Source organism: Rhopilema esculentum, chromosome 20 (genome assembly GCF_057945365.1).
Source record: "Rhopilema esculentum isolate cy_ngs chromosome 20, ASM5794536v1, whole genome shotgun sequence".
Classification (NCBI taxonomy): domain Eukaryota; kingdom Metazoa; phylum Cnidaria; class Scyphozoa; order Rhizostomeae; family Rhizostomatidae; genus Rhopilema; species Rhopilema esculentum.
The window spans coordinates 15100899-15120846 of record NC_142834.1 but is presented as its reverse complement, the minus strand read 5'-3'; the positions used below and the strand labels follow the sequence as shown (position 1 = coordinate 15120846).

Sequence of the window (19948 nt, the reverse complement as noted above, 5' to 3'; positions counted from 1 at the left end):
TCAATACTGATTTGTTTTTTATTGAGTTTGTAAAATTTCGGGCATAGAAAATCAACATAGAAAGCATAGAAAGTTATTTTGCAAAAGTTGATTATCCTCTTGCTCAAAGCTCATAATTGTAAAAGCAACTCTTTTTATCCATTAGTTTCTTTTCAAAGTATCAAAATAATGTAGATAACACAGTCTGTGCCAAATGGCCTTTTGGGAAGGGCTCCATCCTACCCCCCAATTCCAAGCTAGGACAATATTTTAGTTGCCTTTTCTTCATTGGAACACATTTCTTCAGGCATAAACATTACATATTGGAGAATGTCCAAAAGGTAAGCAGGAATAGATATCCAGATCTGGGTCGATAAAACAGGGGGGCTGAAGGGCGCGTTTGATTGACTAGTTGTTCAACCTCTGTGTCTGTTCACCCCTCATTTACTTTGAGACTGAAAGTGGGAATTTTTTTTTTAACTACACTTGCTAGGATTTTCAATTTTGATGAATCATAACTGTTAGAAGCAACAACCTTGAAGTGTTGTTCATATTTACATTCTTGATTATATCCATCTTTCGCATTCTAGTACTAACAACTACCCCACAGACTACTACAGCTTCAGCAGACCCAACAGAAAGCCCCACCACAGCGAAAAAGACCACGAAGGCAGTCGTTACAACGAAAGTTTTGCCTCCAACAACAGAACGAGATCCGTGCTCTCCAAACCCCTGTGATCCTCTTGTTAAATGTGCAAAGGTTTCCAGAGAGATCACCTCCGCAGGTTTCATATGTGGTAAATGCCCCGCAGGGTATCTCGGTGATGGATTCAAATGTAAAAGTGAGTCTAGTAGATTTCCCTTTTGTCTTAATACGCATGCCTCGCTGTATTATCCAATGTTCATAAACGTGATGAAAAATTAAAGGTTGTTTGAAGTGATAGGAGCAAATTTTCTGCACGGAATATATTTTTCGAGAAAGAGATGAGTCATTGCTCATTGAAACGAAAATTCATACACTGCAATGCATCCATAAGAGAATTATTTCAAGTTTATTCAAGTTTAACTTGCCCTTTAAAGATTGACTCAATTTTTTCTTGTTTTTAATTTTAGAACTTGCACGAGCGTGCGCTTCGAAACCATGTTTCCGACGTGTCCGGTGTTTTGACATTGCTCCGGGAAGGTTCCGGTGTGCAAGGTGTCCGTTTGGATACAGAGGCAATGGGCAAATTTGCAACCGTAAGTCGATGCAAGAGTCCGGATTTGTATACTTAGAGTCCGGATTTGTATACTTTAAACATTGATAAAATTTACCTTCTGGGGAAATCCTTGCCAACGCAAGGAACAAAACAATACATGAGTTATGAACAAGCCTGTTTTATATCTTATTTATAACGTTGCGAATATCGTCTTTTAACAACTAAAAGTAAATATTTTGCCACTAAAGTTGCCCAAGTTATCTACAGTCTAATAATCGTAAACTTTTTAATCACCGATCAATACTTCAACCTGATATTTTCTAGCGCGGGTTTTAAAACTTGCGTGCAGCCTCTACCCTTTCAATAAATGTGGCAACTCAGGTATTTGGTCGAAGTCATACTTGATCTTTAGGTTTTCTGGAAAGAAGCCATTTTGTACAGCGTAGCATTCTGTCTACTTTGAATGTTTGACATTTCCCAAATACACACAGGCTTTTAGTTTTTCATTAAAAATGAATAATGTTGAATTTAAATCATGTAAACTTTGGAACGCTCTACTCTCTTCCTTTTTTCTCAGACTCTTACAACCTGTCTTTATTCAAAGCAAAAATAAATAAGCTTGATCTTCTCCCCCCTCTCCTCCTACTCCCTCCTCCCTTTTCCTTGTTAGGGCTATAGGCCTAACAATTGTTCCAAGTAAAAACTTGTTCTAACGTCTGTAGGCACTAATAAGACCTTTCTTTCATATTTACGTTATTCTGCAGTGTCCATGAGATCACTTTGCTATGCAATTGCTATTCTGTAGATGATCATATTCTAATGTGCTGCATTTTATCTCCTAGCCATCTGCTACCGTCGCTGCACATCAGGTAGAAGTTGCATTGCCCCTAACAGGTGCGGTTGTCCAAAAGGCTACTATGGCGTCAGATGCGAAATACGTAAGCTTTTTTCAATTCAATCGAAGTAAATTTCAATGTGAATGAAAATCTCTATCTTTTGGACATCTAAGCAGGATTTCTTTCTGAAGTTTAAACTTTAAACATCGAACCATTTGAAAGTTTAAGTATTTCGAGCCATTTACTTTGCTCATAATGGTTTAAACCGCTTTGCAAATAAAACGAAAGGACCATTGAAGACTTTAGGCCTTGTTTGCAATGTCGCAATTTCAAAGCCCAAGGCAATGGATGCATTTTCAAATACTGATGTTGTTCAAAGTATTCGTTTCCAAATATACAGTCATGTGCAAAGGTTTAAAACCAGGAAATACTGTTTGCATACTGCATTAAATATTATCATTATAAGTATATACTCTAAAGATATATTTGATACGTACACCTTTTACTTTAAAATTCCAGTGAAGTGCAGTAGAACGTTTTTTTAAACAAGAAATGTTATTTTGATGTTTACCTAAAGAAAACGGGAAAAAGTGTTACGTGGTCTTAAACTTTTGCACACGACTGTATCTGTCTTTCATAGTTTGAGTGTGAGTGCAGTCACACTCATGCATGCGTCAATTTGTGACGGGTCGCAGAGTTCCCAGTCTGGCAGTTGGACTGTAATTGAGTTTCATACTGTGATACTTAATTCATGTATCTTTTTCGAAAGAAAATGCTCTCTACAATGCCTGTCAAAAGTCTTAGAACACTTACATCAGTTTTGAATGTCAAATTCAGCCATTCTTCCCCCAGGAATCAATGTTGGTTTATTTTAAAACGGCGTAGGAAATTAGGAGTAGCACTGTTTCGGGATAAAACATTAGAGATATGAAATACGAGGCAAGTTGCTGTGTGCTTCAAATATTTTTGGCAGGCACTGTAGTTGAATCAGCTTGAGTGCAATGTATTATGGTTGCTGGAAATTTTTGCAGTTCCATGCATTTAGCACAAATATTATTCGTTTTATCTTAAATGAGAATGAAACTGAAACGATTTCTTCCTTCTACAGCATTGTGCCTACAAGGGTGTTTCAATGGTGGGGTTTGTGAGAAACCTAACATGTGTCTTTGCAAAGATGGCTATGGAGGCAAGGACTGCAGACAAAGTGAGTCTTTCGTAGTTTATTTTATTCATAAATTAGTTAGGCCATTAGTTTGTTATTCTCTACGATTCGTTGGGCCTTTGCTCCATTTGATTCTCTTTTACTCGGGAAGTCTGTACTTTTAAAAGAGTTACTTTCCTATAAGAATCAATTTTCACTCGTCATTTTTACGCTATTTGGTGTGTAGAACAGGACGGTTCTAAGTTGTTACTCCGAGATTCACGCTTATTGCGATCATTAGTCAACTGAACAGCAACTTAGAACCGTCCTGTTCTATACATCAAACAGCGTGTACAACTCTGCCTATACGGCAACGAACACATTATGATAGACTATAAAGCAATTTTCGCCATTTTTTATATACGCTCCGGTCTTTATGTAAAAATACAGAATTTAGGTTTCTTACTAACCTCTAGCATTAAATCAGTTCATATTATCGGAAATGTGAACTGAAAGACGAGTCCAACACAGGCTCCATTGATTCATCAAACTGTTGTACCTTTTGTAAAGATACAGCACTGTAATAAAGTAATGCACCATAACCAATGGGATGTTTTTTCAGAAATTTATTTTTTAAATCGATTGCTATATACATATAAATTTATTGTTGCCTTTTCGCGATGGTATTTATCTTTGCATTACTCTTTCACAGAACTTTGCTCCCCTGCCTGTCGAAACGGCGGCAGATGCGTTGGTCAGAATACTTGTAGCTGTCGCCTTGGTTACGTTGGCTTGCGATGCGAAAGAAGTATGTCAAGTGAAATTTCTTTTTAGCAGTTTTTTTTTCATTTTTCGTTTTCATTTGAAACATATTTAACATGGTGACAATTCAGAAATTAATATTTGCTTTACAATCCGCCATGTAAAAAAACTATTTCGAATGAATTTATATAAGCGAAATGAATAATTTCAGTCTAATTCATAATAATATTGATAATAAGAAAAAAGAAAGAAACGAAGAAACAAAGATAAGAGGGGCTTCATGGTAGAGACACTCGTAAGTTTTCAATCTGGATTTATGGCAGAGAATAGAGGCTGCCAATTTTGTTTCTGAGTCCATAGACTAAGATCCTTACCAGATTTAGACTGTCCTCCTATCTTCCTTAGACCCCCAATACATAGTCAATTTATCTTGGGATCAGTCAATGATAGGCTATTGTAGACAATAATTTCTCCACTAAAAAACTGTCTGGTATTTTTTATCATTTGAAATTGGCACAAAATTGCGGAAACAGTGCATACTGCAGCACTTTTCATTCTGCACTCTTCAAAGAATAAACACCGGATAATGACCGAAAATAAGCAGAAAATTTATATCCAGCTGTGGATCGAAAGTAACGTGAGAAAAAAAAGGACGACGTTCATACTCTGAAGAGTGTTAGTCGCTATTTCGTGCCGCTATTTTTGCTATTTTTGTGGTACCAAAAACTTATTTGTTTATTAATTATAATGGGTGCTTACTTTCCGGTTATTCAAATTTTTATTTTTCACTAACTAACCTTGCGACTCTTTCACTAGTTCAAAGTTTGCGATTTGTTTAGGTTCATTGGTGATTACACACGATTATTTGATTACCTTACTATCTATCCTTCTGATTAATGTCTGATTGTATTTTGCCAATTTGATAGCGTGCGTGATTGTAATCAGTTAAATCCCCAGTTAAGTCACCGTCAACAGCTCTTTCCTCTTTTCATAACCTGTGATCACGATCAATACGACCAAGCCCTGCTCTCTGCCTTCCAATCTGCTTTCTTGGACCCCAGTATTGCTTGAATAATCAGCGTACCTGGCTATCCTTCTGCTCGTCCATAATCAGTATATCTTTACCTTGAATACAACTTTTTAATGTGTATTGTCTGCCTCTTTTCAGTGATCTGCAGGATTAAATGTGCCAACGGTGGGGTGTGCAATGGACCTTACAGCTGCAAGTGCCCACCTGGGTATGGAGGCCGACTTTGCCAGCTCCGTAAGTAAATCTTGTGCGTTGTCAAACAAAAAAAGCGATAGATTACGCTTTTATTGCATTAAGGGATGGGGAAGAGACATTGTGTTGTTCGCAAGATGCAGTCACTTTAATCAAGTGAATGTATTTCCTAAAAATAATCTGATTCACCAAAACTGCAATTTAAGTAAACTAGGCTTTAGCAATTGGTGAGCAATTTATATGATGATACTATATTATATTATAATTTATATTATAATACTATAATGCTATCTATATTTTATTACATTATCATCATATTATCATTTATGTTATGATATTATTGTTTTTACTATATATATTAGCTGCCCTAATAGTTTAAGACATTCATGGATTTCGAGCCCAACATCCAACTATTAAAACGTTTCAAGCAAGCCTGAATAAAAGTCTTTGTTTACATAGTCACTGTAGCTTAGTAAAAACACCCAAAGTCTTCCAATTTCTAAATGCCTCAACTTTAAGTTGCTATTTTCTATCTATATGATATTATGTAAGCTATCTAGATAAGCTATTTTCTATCTGTAATTTCATAAATTTTTAGAAGAATTAAGACGCCGCTTCCTTACACTTTTGTCTCTTCTCCATCACAACACAAAATCGCGTCCGTACATGTTATGTGAATTACTTCATCTCTGATAAGTCAAAACTATCTAGTTTACTAGTAAAGTTATGAAAGTAAATCTAAAATCCTAGAAACCATATGTTTTCAGATTTACTATCTTTACCCTTGAGAAAGAATGGTTGCTTTGTTAAGTCAAGTTATCCTTGATGACTTTATGCAGTATAAACAAAGTTTTAGCTGTTCGAACCCTTTTTTCATATGAGCCAAAATAGTAAAGCTGTTGATATGTCTCGCTTTGGCCATAATGAATGACAGAAAATTAAGCTTACAATGAATTTTTGGTAGTAAGACACTGGACATTTAATCTTGCTTTATGAAAAATTCTTTTCGCGCCATGCATGCTAATTATAGCAAATCGTAGTGTATGTTTCTTCAATAAACATATCCTTTTTGTTGCATATTTTCTAGAATTATTGATTTTTCAATAATTCATTTTCATTTTCTTACTTTTCAATTTTTAAAAGAATGTAGCCTGGTAAATTTTAGTTCTCCATAATGAAGTCGAGATCAGATGTTGACGTTTCTGTTTTTCTAGTACCTTTTTTTTCCTTCAGCATCCTGACTTGTTTCTATTAACATAATACCCCCTTTAAAGAGCTCTTTTTTCTACAGATCAATGCAATCCTACTTGTCAAAACGGGGGTCGATGCGTCGGCCCAGGACAGTGTGAATGCCCAAGTGGATATGTTGGTCCACAGTGCCAAGAAGGTTTGTATTAATAAGTTTATACTTGCATGAACAAAGTCAGTGGTTTGTTGATCAAAGACAACTTATTCAATGGTTCATAGAGATTGCAGTTAGAAAAGTCTGGTATCTTAAAAAAGCTGGTAACTACTACGCTAAGTGGGTTATAAACAACATAATTGTTTTGACCTAGTCAAGGATATAAAATTTTTTGCGGGAGCTATATATTTTGACTTGTTTTCGTGTAACAAGCACAGAATTTAGGACCTCCAGGGTCTGCAGCCCCCCCTAAATAATCAACAATAGAATTCACCCGCTGAAGTATTTACCTTAAGCTCTTACAAATTGAAATCGCTTTAGGTCTCTTCCTTGATCCTTAATTTCTCGGCGGCCCTTGTAGTCACTGTTTTTAACCATTTGAAAACATTTTAATAAGTTACAAAAGTTTTATGTTTGCTATTTATTTCTGTCAGGTGTCTGTCTCCCATCTTGCATGAACGGCGGTATTTGTGCCCGGCCTGGCGTTTGCACGTGTCTTCCGGGATTCGTTGGTACACGGTGTCAGAGAGGTTTGTTGTTTTCCTATGATTTCATCCACCATGTTGGTTTTAAGTTTCAGTGGCCAACGAAAGCATCTGACGATAGGCCTTCTAATAAGCTTTTCTTATTGGATGCTACGTTTGTTTGTATTTAGTGCCTTGAAACATCCAGTTTATCACCTTAACTAATCCTTTTTCTTATGAGCTCAACCCAATAAAGTTTCTGTCAAGTAAGCACTTTCTCGAATTATCCTATTCCCTGCTATTCCTCACTCCAGAATTTATCCTGTATCCCTTGAACTGTTTATGAACTGTCACCCTTTAATAATACTCAGTCTTATTGTTAAAAGCCTTGAATTGATAAAAGCTGGCGTACTTCTCATTAACTTTAAATGAATTATCACTTAAAGGTATAGCATTATCACTAATAGGGTAAGTTGGTAGGGTAGATTGGCTGTGGAAGTAATCCTCCAGTTGCTTTGCCTCTCCGCTTTTTAAATTCTTCGGGCCTTCCAGAGTGTATAGCGTTTCTTTTTGTATTTTTAGCAACATGCGATTTCCCTTGTCAAAATGGCGGACGCTGCATTGGTCCTAACAAATGCTCTTGCTCATACGGTTATAGTGGAAAGATGTGTGAGACAGGTGATCTTTCAACTTTTCATTTTCGTCTAATCTTCTTGATCATGCGATAAAGATCTTGTTAATTCTTGAACCGTTTCGTGGGTTTGAGGCTTACCAGCATTAACCAAGTAACTTATTGGTGTTTACCAATCAAGCTGCAGACCCTTGGCCACACAAGATGCTTTCAAATGTACCATAATATTGTCTTAACAGGGGATAAGCTGCCAAATACTTGAAAATTAGTTGAAACACAATCGATCCGTCCTCCCTGTTATAATCACTCCTTCATCAATGCTTGAAGATCAGTTTTAATGACGAGCTTTCGTCTTACCTGGGGTTTTGAGCTAAAATTCAACAATGAACCCAAATTAATTCATCATAGATCAAATTGATTTAGTTTCTTTCATGTCAAAAGTCTCGTCTCGCCAGGACCACAAATTTTAAATGTCTTGTCTAAATGGATTCAATCAGCTTAAGACATGCAAACGTTTGAAAGACTCATAAAGCAATTGGATAGGCCTTATTGCAGCTTTAATGTCTCCATTTAATAACCGAAACGGGTATTCTGAATAGCTTTTAATTTGATATCTATGCAATTGAGAATTTGATTTAGATTATTATTTTAGAGCTAGTATGCAATCAAATTAAGATAAAAGATGAAAAACAAACAAGCGAAAAGATATAGGCCTTAAAGTCAGAATCCAGTTCCTAGTTCCAGTGTCCTGTTGCTTCGGAGCTAAAGCTCGGCTCGTAATCCCTTTATTTCTTAAAGCTAATTTTCTTACTGATAAATCTGTCGCTTTTTACAACCCTTTTTTAAAGAATAACCGTTTTTTGATTGGTTATAGCACAATGCAACTGGGGTTGCCACAACGGTGGAACGTGCATACGGCCTAACGTTTGCGCTTGCGTCAATGGGTTCTACGGTTTTACGTGCAGACGGAGAGGTAGGTTCTAGTTTATTTGGTTGCAAATGGCAGCGATTGTCTTTTACTTTTTGGTGAGGAAAGGCCAGGGATTTGTCACTGTTTCTTGCATAAAGTTTTCCGATAATCAAACCATTAAAAGACATAAGAAGCATTTGAAAAGTGTTAAGACATATAAGCAAAAAGGGGCAACTCCTTGAGCTACAATTAGGCACTTTATCTCTGTAGACGTTCCCCTGTTTCTCCTGTTCTTGCGTATATGAAACCGTCTTTGTCACAAATGACTACCACATTGTCTTTATCAGAAATGGCAAATATATATATATATATCATATCATAGATTGAAGAAAGTAAAACTACATGGTTTATCTCTACAAGCCTGTTTCGTCAGTAACTCACTCTTCAGGAGATGCTCTGTAGACGAAACAGGCTTGTAGAGATAAACCATGTAGTTTTACTTTCTTCAATCTATGATATATCACGCTCTACGTGCTAACGTATTGAGCACTGTGCTACGGAAGTATCAAAAGACAAATTTCTATATATATCATATATATATTTCTTTGGCAAATTGCAACAATCTCAGTTACGATTAGAAACGATTGCAGGTTACTTTTGATTCCATCTTATTTACGATCGGAAACAACCTCGGTTTTAATGAGAAATCGTCTCAGTTACCATTTCAAACCCTCTTAATTACCACTTAAAACTCAATTACATTTTGAAACTACTGTAGTAACAACACACATTCTCTGCTTTAAATCAACACTCAATCGATAGCAAGAAACATCTGACTTATTTTCACTCCTTTCCAAACACTGTTTTTCGTTTATTTTGCAGCCTATCGAGCGATCAGCTTTGATCGACGATTTTTGGGTAAATAAAACGAAACTTCGTTGCCAGGCACTGCCTGCTGCTTAGTGGAACTGACAAATGGATGCTAACGTTGGCCAGCACAAGCCGTGACCAAGAAACTATATAGCGAGTTGTTTATATCCTACGAACAGCAGATATAGACACTTTTTTAGGTATAAAGAAAATGCTTGTTGATGTTGATGACTTGACGCCTTTGAAGCCTTTGTATTATGGCGAGAAAATGCTAGTAAGAGTCTATTTAGAAATCTAGGTCCATATCAACCAATAGCATTCTTGCCATTGTTATTAGAAGTCACGTGTCCGCGCATGCGTAGTTGATTTGTTGCACAGGTTAATGGTGACTATGGCGAAGCGGTAACCTCATGAAATTTATTTCTAGAGTTTGGGACTTTTTACCAAAATGTCGTAAAAAAATTACATGTTGTCCAGCAAAAAATATATCTAAATGAACACTGGCTTCTCCACTATTGAGTTTCAGTATTTAACTATGATCTATAGTTTGTGAACCGAAAACAATTATAATCTTCAGCTATTTCAGTACCCATGTATCAGCCAAATTATAAGGACTTGAGATGATCTTGCACAATTACGTGTGGTCTATTGGGTTATATGAACCCAAACAGAAAGCCGTAAGAAAAATAGTTTTATCACCTAACTACTCCCCTATCGGTTTTGCATTTCAAGTCAAATTTAATTTTCCTATATCATATTGACGTAAAAAGTAATAACATAGCTTTATTGAAATTTTTTTGGTAAATATCTTGAACCTTTATTTGCTTAGGATTTGAACTCGTTTTTAATTGCATTTAATCATAGACCATATTACGTTTCTAAACATTTGTAAGTAGGGCACGTTTGATTTTAATAAATAATTTCCGCCTTAAATGTTGACGCAGATTCTTTTGCTATGGAATAAACTATTTCCTGGTACTTTTTCTGCCCATAAAGAAAACGAGAACCAATGGCGGACACTTGGTCAAATACTTGGGGGGGGGCAAGCCTAGTATATTGACTAGCTCCCATTTGTAAGTAGGGCACGTTTGATTTTAATAAATAATTTCCGCCTTAAGTGTTGACGCAGATGCTTTTGCTATGGAATAAACTATTTCCTAGTACTTTTTCTGTCCATAAAGAAAACGAGAACCAATGGCGGACACTTGGTCAAATACTTGGGGGGGCAAGCCTAGTATATTGACTAGCTCCCATTTGTAAGAAGGGCACGTTTGATTTTAATAAATAATTTCCGCCTTAAGTGTTGACGCAGATGCTTTTGCTATGGAATAAACTATTTCCTAGTACTTTTTCTGTCCATAAAGAAAACGAGAACCAATGGCGGACACTTGGTCAAATACTTGGGGGGGCAAGCCTAGTATATTGACTAGCTCCCATTTTTAAGTAGGGCACGTTTGATTTTAATAAATAATTTCCGCCTTAAATGTTGAAGCAGATTCTTTTGCTATGGAATAAACTATTTCCTGGTACTTTTTCTGCCCATAAAGAAAACGAGAACCAATGGCGGACACTTGGTCAAATACTTGGGGGGCAAGCCTAGTATATTGACTAGCTCCCATTTGTAAGTAGGGCACGTTTGATTTTAATAAATAATTTCCGCCTTAAATGTTGAAGCAGATTCTTTTGCTATGGAATAAACTATTTCCTGGTTCTTTTTCTGCCCATAAAGAAAACGAGAACCAATGGCGGACACTTGGTCAAATACTTGGGGGGGCAAGCCTAGTATATTGACTAGCTCCCATTTGTAAGTAGGGCACGTTTGATTTTAATAAATAATTTCCGCCTTAAGTGTTGACGCAGATGCTTTTGCTATGGAATAAACTATTTCCTAGTACTTTTTCTGTCCATAAAGAAAACGAGAACCAATGGCGGACACTTGGTCAAATACTTGGGGGGGCAAGCCTAGTATATTGACTAGCTCCCATTTGTAAGTAGGGCACGTTTGATTTTAATAAATAATTTCCGCCTTAAATGTTGAAGCAGATGCTTTTGCTATGGAATAAACTATTTCCTAGTACTTTTTCTGTCCATAAAGAAAACGAGAACCAATGGCGGACACTTGGTCAAATACTTGGGGGTGCAAGCCTAGTATATTGACTAGCTCCCATTTGTAAGTAGGGCACGTTTGATTTTAATAAATAATTTCCGCCTTAAGTGTTGACGCAGATGTTTTTGCTATGGAATAAACTATTTCCTGGTACTTTTTCTGCCCATAAAGAAAACAAGAACCAATGGCGGACACTTGGTCAAATACTTGGGGGGCAAGCCTAGTATATTGACTAGCTCCCATTTGTAAGTAGGGCACGTTTGATTTTAATAAATAATTTCCGCCTTAAGTGTTGACGCAGATGCTTTTGCTATGGAATAAACTATTTCCTAGTACTTTTTCTGTCCATAAAGAAAACAAGAACCAATTGCGGACACTTGGTCAAATACTTGGGGGGGCAAGCCTAGTATATTGACTAGCTCCCATTTTTAAGTAGGGCACGTTTGATTTTAATAAATAATTTCCGCCTTAAGTGTTGACGCAGATTCTTTTGCTATGGAATAAACTATTTCCTGGTACTTTTTCTGCCCATAAAGAAAACGAGAACCAATGGCGGACACTTGGTCAAATACTTGGGGGGCAAACCTAGTATATTGATACGATGACGTCACATTTTTACATTGTATTAGAACAAAAGGCCATTGTCTCCCAAAATATTGAGGGGCGACCGCCACTGTAGAGAACGATATGGAAGTGAACGAACCAGACCAGATCATTCTTCATGTTTTATTCAGTTATCGCACAAAGGCTTCAAACATTTTGTAATCAGCTACTTGGACATCTGTTTCTATGCCATCTTTAATTGTTTAAGGAAGTAAACTTCAATTAGCATTAAAATTATAAAAAGGGTAAAAAGGTTTTCAAAGTTTGTTGTTGTCAAATTGATTAAGATAAAGGTGAGCGTAGCCCCCAAGAATCTTTTTAAAACTGCACCATTTTATGAACCGTTTATGAACAGAAAATTCTTTTTTAGAACAATTCACTGCCACATTTCTCAAAGCACACAATGTGCCCATGACATAAAATTGAACAGACCCTATTCTGGCAAATGTTTGGGGGGGGTTGGTTATACTTGGTCAGTGGATATAACCCATTTCCCCCATATTTCTGTGACACTAGAATGTTGAAAGCTATATGTAGTATTATTTAAAGATACCTAATGACTTTTTTCACAAAATTGAGCTCTAAACTACCTGGAGTCGTGTTTCGTAATTTTTAGGTTATCAATGATTTTACAGCTTCCTTTTAATAAAGAATCAATATAAGTGGATATACAGCAGTTTCATGGTGACTCTTCAATGTAGCTATTCTACCCGATGCTCTGTCTTTCATTTTCTTTGGGTCCGTATCCTCTGTTTGAAAGTTAGACAAGATTTCTTTACAGTTTTTTATATTATTTTTTTAAAACAGTGTATGAAACAGAAAGAGAACAAACTGTTTATATTACGGATTGATTTTATTTGATCTATTCAATTAAACTATTTACGATTATTCCTACTATTTGTCCATGATTTACTTTTATTCAATCAATCACTTTCGTATCATTTAAATGTGTTCGTTTTGGATGTGTAAACATGGCCTAATTAAAATTCTTAAGACAAGGAAGATACACATTTCTGTTCAGAAAGAAAAACTCTCCCAATCGATATAGCTTGTATTCACATCGATGGGTACTCTGAACCAAAGATCACCCTTCCTTTCTTTGCCCAATGTCACTAGAGATTTAGCATGATTTCTCCACTTCCCAATTTCCCATTAAACAATAATCAGCTTTCCTGAAAAACGTCCAATTGTCTAACTTGAGCAGGATAAGGGATATATTTTTTAGCCATTCTAGAAAGTATAATTTCATAAATTTTCTTGCGCTTAAATTGATTCTTAGCCCCCCCCAGGCTCAATTCCGTGCCCCCGTCTCTTTCATACCACCGCCTGGGAGAGAAAATGCCCAGAAGATTAGACAACATCTGTTTTTCCTCCCCATTTTAAATTCCAAAGAAAACAAAGACACTGGAATGTACGGATAACTGAACAATTTTGTCAGTCAGTGAAATGAGTTTCTTGGAAGAGGAAAGAAGATGCGAATGAATAAATCGCTGAAAAGCAGTGTTGATTTAGGCCTGGCAAATTAACTCGTGACCAGGTTTTACAACTGGAAGAGATGATTGAAAGTAAAAGAGAGCGGTATAAATATCTTTATTGTTGATTTATTGATTACCGTAAGGCATTTGACACAGAAGTGCTTTGGAAAAATATAACGAACATTGGATTGCCAAGGTATGTCATTTTACTCGGTAAAATATGTAAGACCAGCAATGGTTCCAGTTAAAACATCACACGATTTGACAGGTTTCGTAGGTGTTAAACAATGATGTATACTGTCTCCATTTCTCTTTAGTATCATCGGCTCTGAACAGGTAATGAGAAAGGCACTTTCTGATCTTGATAGACTGTTATATTGGTGAAGGAAAGAGTGAAAATTAATTTTTGTTGATGTTTTGCTTACAGTGATACCGATGAATCAGCTGACTGTCAAAAGCGAGGATGGCGCTGACTACAGACCCAAGGGTCCGTGGTTCGAGTCCCTGGCATAACCAAACTTTCACCCAGAGTGGGGAGAGTCGTCAGCTCTCTGTAATTCCAGGCGTAGGAATCACGAGGTGTGGTCACATCGAGAGGAAGGACCAGGACACTACTCGATAAGCATAGCTTCTCAGTGTCCTATAAACTACCTTCGGATGCTACGTAGCAACAAATACAAATACAAGCGCAAGCTGTCAGTGGATAAAAGAGAGCATCTTGAAAAGGTTCCAATTTCCCTTGAGTGTTCGAGACAGCAGATGCTTACTTATGTCAAAAGTTTGTTCAACTGGTGTACATGAGCAGCTATGGCGATTAACCAAGGGTTGCAGGTCAACATGACCCAGACGAACCTCATGGTTGAGGCCCCTGATTTGTGATATCAGCTTCCATTCTACACTCTTTTTAATAAGAGCACACTTTTTAATAAGACACCGAGGAGGCTCGATTTGCCCCCAAAAAAATATCCAGCCTCAGATGAATAATTGAATTTCTATTTCAAAACAGATTTTTTCAGCAAATCCACCGTGTGACTCAAAATTTTCTCCAAAAATTTTGTTTAGTGGTCTTAGAGTCTTAGAGAATTTATTTTTTGTAGATGTAGTAAAGTCAGTGATGAAATAAGAACAATAGCAAGAGTGGCCGAGCCTCCAAAAGCAAGAAAATCGAGCCTCGGCAAAAAGTATCTGGTTCCTTTAAAATTACTGTGCACTTTACGGGAAGGAACTTTCGTGGGAAGAACTTTTGCAAACTGAAAAAACATGAAATTGTTGGATTCAATTTAGTTGTCTGGACTAGTTCCTCCCGCAAAGAAATATTAAGATATACAGGCCAGATTTTTCCAGCAAGTTACAGGCCAGGCTCTTTGATGTTAACTTTTGGCAAGAGTAAAAATCAGTTTTTTTCGTATTCAGACATTTCAGAGGAGCAAAATTTCGTAAATTTGTTTAAGAAACTGCGCGAGAATAAACTTTTGCGAATGCTCTATATCGTGAAACTGGTCTTTGAATTTAATCGAAGAGATTGAGTTGACTTTGACAAAGAACGTAATGTAATTGAGTTTTAAAACATTAGTGCATTGAAGCAAAGTTGTACTTCAGTCATCAGTTAAGATGCGTTGATGAGAGCCTAGTATAAGTAAACTGTGTATCATTTCTCCTTTCAACCTCGTGACAATTACACATTTTCGCGGGAGCAAATTTTCGCGAATTTTACTTCCTCGTCTCGTTTCAATGTTTTGCATGTTTGAAACGAGATCAAATCATTCTCCATGTGGGAAAAGTAGGCAATAAATGTGACAGCAAATTGTACAATTATGCTGACTAAAATGAATTTATACAGTCCTATTTCGCTTGTACTTTTTCGAGAATTCACAGTAAAGACTAGACCACTGGTTTGCAAGTATCAAGTAGTTGTGGTGCGGAAATTATGGACAAGCGCCTGTTGTATGTTTCCAAGGTCAGAACATTTTAAATACGTTGGGACTGCTGGAGAAACACCAAAGCAAATGGCTGTACTGGCGAAAAAAGCACACAAGAAAGAAAAATCTAAACGAACTAGACATCAGCTAGGGTCAATACTGGATGAAAAAGTTAAGGCAGATGAAATGCAAGAAGACATCGAAGAAATTGTAGCTGCTGCAAGAAAAAGACTTCATTTGGGTGACAGCCAGATTTCAAGTCTGCATTTAGGGATCGATTATTTATTATCTCAAAAAATACCATTCAATGTCGTAAAAAAACTCTGCAGTATTTCTCCAAAAACAATAGCACAGGACATGGCTATATTGAAGAAGAGAATTACTGCCTTCAAAGTTAACTCAATGTATGAAGACTCCATGACAAAGATTTTCAAAAAGAACCCCAAAATTTTATTGCTCAAACTTGAGGACACATTGACAGTAAAGGTATGAAAGGACAATAAATATTTTGTCTCTAAGCTTTGACTTGATGGAAAATTTGTTTAAACTCACTTTTATTATTTAAAAATGATAGCCTAGGCACAACAGCCCATAATTGTGGGGCTTTTGCAGTTTTGCATCGCTGAAACTGGTTACATACATAAGAATAGGATTTGGGGATCTACCCCGTATGTGATTCAAGGCTTGAAATCACATGGTTATGGTTGCAAACATATAGTTTACTTTTCTGATGTGCACATCTATGTGCCCAATAGACTAGGGGGCTCTAGGGGGTGGGAAAATCAAAGGGGGTAGCTGTATTCTCAGATTCTAGCAATTTGTATCTTCACATTTGGCAAAAATGGATAACAGAATTGGAACCTTCATGTTGAAATTAGTCTGTGTCAAAAATTTCAAATTGTTTTGGCCGTCAGGCTGCGAATTACCCTATTTTCAAAATTTAGCTTTTCCTATACATTTCAATGGAATTTGTTGATGTAGTGAAATTTTTTCACTGCAGCAGGAAGTTCCGGTCAACTCTAAAGAAATATCTAAATATTCAAAACAAAGTAACATGCGACCAAACGATCCAAACAACATGAATATTTCAGTATATATCTAATTTAAAGATGAAGATTTCAATTCTGAAGTCCATTTTTGAAAAAGATCTGTAGATAGCGAGATACAAAATTGATGACATCAACTTGAATCCATTAATATTAAGCTTCTAAGAGTAGCTTTATGTCCAACACCAAACACATATATTTGATCTGCATCTGATACCAAAGATTATTTTCCTATTTCTTGTGCATGTTGACTCTTTGAAATGCCTCACTCACAGAAGTCACTTTGGATTTAAGCTAAGTTTGACTACACAGTTATTGGTGCATTGTTTATCAATTTGGTGCACCCAGAAATCACTCTTTGATGAAACAAATTCCTTTTATGCTTCCGCCCCTATCTATGGATTAACCTTAAGATGCTTTATATATCACTCATTATGATTGGCCTCTGTAAACATTAAAATGATTTGAAATATATGCAATATAAAAATGTTTCACAATAGACAGAAGAGTACTGAAGAACCCTTTATAAATTGTACTCTGAATGGATATTTGTCCTTGAGGAATGGTACTACAGAATATATAATATGTCTCCATTTTCCATGCTATTCCTCATTCTAAAAACTTTGTATCCTTGGTATTAATCTTTATCCATTAGCTGCATAAGCAAGACACCATTATTTATTTTTGAACATTCAAAATAGTAGCTTTGATGGCTCTACACAACTGGGGCTAAGCTTGTAACCACTTATATTAACATTTGGGTTGGACTTTCAATTTTGTGAAATCTAACCTAAATATAGAACTCTTATGTGATAAATTTCATTGCCTTCTTTTGTATACTGCAGTACTATTTCTTTATATTTCTTTGTATTCTCCAGATTGGTTGTATAGCCTTTAGGAGTTAATGATTGAAGATTTATACAATGAAAGACCAACTAATAGGATTGGTGTCTATTATCATATACTTTGCTGCCAAGATGACATCCTATTTGATTTGTTCACAGGTTGAAGCATTAAGGAGACTTCCCTTGGGACTGTCACTTGAAGATGTCATCGGCATGGTGGTTGGTTGTCCAGATATCATTGAGTATCTAAGTACTGACAAAATTCTGGAGAAGATCAGTTTTTTAGAGAAAGATATCGGTTTTAACAAGAAACAAGTGCGAAGAATAATGATAAAGAGCCCAGCTGTATTGACAATGAAAATGAGCAATGTTAAAGAAAAGACAGATTTTTGTGTTAAGAATTTCAATGTTGATCTTGACAAAGTTGCAAAGTACCCAAGGTTGTTCCAATGTCCTATGGAAAGATTTAGACAGAGGCATGCATTTCTGGAGCAAGAGGGATTAGCCGGTGATGATATCAAAGTGAAGGGATGGGCATTTAAGGCCATCGCTGCCAATTCTGATGTTTACTTTGCTGACAAAATTGCTCAGAGACCACTGAAGAAGTTCAGAGATTTCCAAGAAAAGTGGAGAGTACAAAATGAATTGAACTCAAAATTAGCAAAAAACCAATAAACTAAAGAGCAAAATACAGGATGTAGCTTGTCATATATTTTTCTAATACAGATGTTTCAAAGTATTTTCAATCTGGGTTTGCAGATTTAAAGCAAATGTCAGTTTTTTCAATGCTAGATTCTCAAGAAATAGCTCAAGAAAAAAGGGTTTCTTTGAAAAATTTTTAGTACCCTTCTTCTGTTGGTATCTTCAAAAAAATGGCATCACTCACAGACATTGCTCATCTGCTTATAGTCCACTTTCTGACAACGTGTTTTGCCTAATTTTTAGATTCTTATAATGAATAAGTGTTTAATTTGGCTGACGCCCTATGTTATCTGTAAAGTCATCACTTCCTTGAGAAATAAAAAAATTTCACTTACTTTATTTTTTCAGTTGGTTTTATCAGGAAAAGTCCAATTGTCCCTATAATCCTGTTTAAAAAAATTAATTTCAGAGGCAGCAGCTGTCACTCTTCCAATGGATTAAAAAGGGCTGTAAACCTGTCATGTGAATTGGGGGGAGGGTCAGCTGGGGGTTATCTGGGGGAGTCAGCTGAGGGGGTCAGCAAAACGAATGAATATAAAGTGTGCAGTGGGTCATAGAACCACAAGCAATTTTTTTGCGGTAGGTATAATGGAAAATTTGAGAGGCAAATGCCATAAAAAACAAATGTCAATATTTTTGGATTTCTTGAGACTTTCTGCTCTATAGAAGGTACAGATATTCCCTAGTACATTGACTAATTTTATAATTGGATAGATAACATTTTTCAGAGACAGAAACACAAAATTGTAACTTTGGAGCTAAGAATCAAGTTAAGTGATGTAGGAGGACCCACCATGGTTGGGTTTGACGCAAAAGAAAATTTTTGAAATTTTACCTTCTAGAAAGGCTAAACAAGCAGCCCCCAGACTAAATTAAAAAAAATACTATCCTGCTCAGGATAGAAAATTCGACTATTCTCAGAAGAACACAGATTATTGTTTATTGGGTGAAATTGTGGAGGGAAAGAGTTGTGCTTAAACCCTAGTGACAGACGTTGGGGAAAGAAGGGATGCTATTGTATTGATTGATAGAATTTTTTTCCAGAACAGAAATATGCGTCTTCATTATTTTGAGTGTTTTAAGTAGGACATGTGATATACATAAATAAGTTATCAACTAACACTTGACACCACAACCTAGTGGCTGAGGTTCGTTAGAATAACACAGGAAAAAGATTTCTTTCTTTCGAGCTACCAGGGGTTTCTTTCTTTCAAGGAAAATGATGATAATTTCTCAAAAAAGTTTTGCTACAGATTTTTGGGGATTAAGTTATTGCAGGGGTGTAGATCTAGGGGACTCATTGGCAAATTTTTACTTTTTTGCAACATTTTGTGCAAGAGCCCCCCTTGTTACTTTGATAGCACTACACCATTGAAATATTGGGGCTTTAATGGTAGGAGAAGGGTGCTTAAGGTGGATTACTGCCAAATCTTTTACAAGTCTTGGAAAGGAATTAAAATTTCTTGGAAAGGTGTTAACATTTATGTAGTAGTTAAACTTTCAAAGAAAGGCACTAAGTTTCAGTTTCAGTTTTTTTTATCAAACAGTTCTAAACACAATTCAACATTAATACTCTACAACTAAGGTACGAATTTTAAATGAAAACGCATAAAATGTATATAAGATTATTTATCATATGACCGCAACATTTAAGAGTGAGACACGCCCTTTTTGTCAGCAAGAATTATTTCTGTACCCCCCCCCCCCCTCCTCCCAAAAATCTTTTTAGCTTTGCCTCTGATCCAAATTCTGATACCACAGTCGAAGAAACCCAAATTCTAATTTTTGCTCTCTTCGCAGTATGCCTTGTTCTTACCAAACAAAATTCCAGTTAC

The 19948-nt window shown here is 36.2% G+C and overlaps 2 protein-coding genes across 2 annotated transcripts in view; both read left to right on the top strand.

Moving 5' to 3' along the window:
* Nucleotides 1-10355, top strand: part of LOC135687402 (uncharacterized) — a 47383-nt gene extending 37028 nt beyond the window's left edge. The window contains exons 20-30 of the mRNA XM_065203947.2: nucleotides 570-821; nucleotides 1093-1218; nucleotides 2021-2116; nucleotides 3123-3218; nucleotides 3868-3963; nucleotides 5086-5181; nucleotides 6431-6526; nucleotides 6976-7071; nucleotides 7588-7683; nucleotides 8511-8609; nucleotides 9429-10355. Of these exons, the coding sequence (XP_065060019.2) occupies nucleotides 570-821; nucleotides 1093-1218; nucleotides 2021-2116; nucleotides 3123-3218; nucleotides 3868-3963; nucleotides 5086-5181; nucleotides 6431-6526; nucleotides 6976-7071; nucleotides 7588-7683; nucleotides 8511-8609; nucleotides 9429-9472 (1193 nt within the window). The 3' untranslated portion in view covers nucleotides 9473-10355. The remainder of the gene's footprint in view (nucleotides 1-569; nucleotides 822-1092; nucleotides 1219-2020; nucleotides 2117-3122; nucleotides 3219-3867; nucleotides 3964-5085; nucleotides 5182-6430; nucleotides 6527-6975; nucleotides 7072-7587; nucleotides 7684-8510; nucleotides 8610-9428) is intronic.
* Nucleotides 10356-15344: 4989 nt separating this feature from the next.
* LOC135687406 (uncharacterized) lies at nucleotides 15345-18447 on the top strand. Its single transcript, XM_065203950.2, has 2 exons — nucleotides 15345-16006; nucleotides 17571-18447. The coding sequence occupies exons 1-2, from the start codon at nucleotides 15416-15418 to the stop codon at nucleotides 18084-18086; spliced, it is 1107 nt and encodes a 368-aa protein (XP_065060022.2). The 5' UTR covers nucleotides 15345-15415; the 3' UTR covers nucleotides 18087-18447.
* Nucleotides 18448-19948: the final 1501 nt, after the last annotated feature.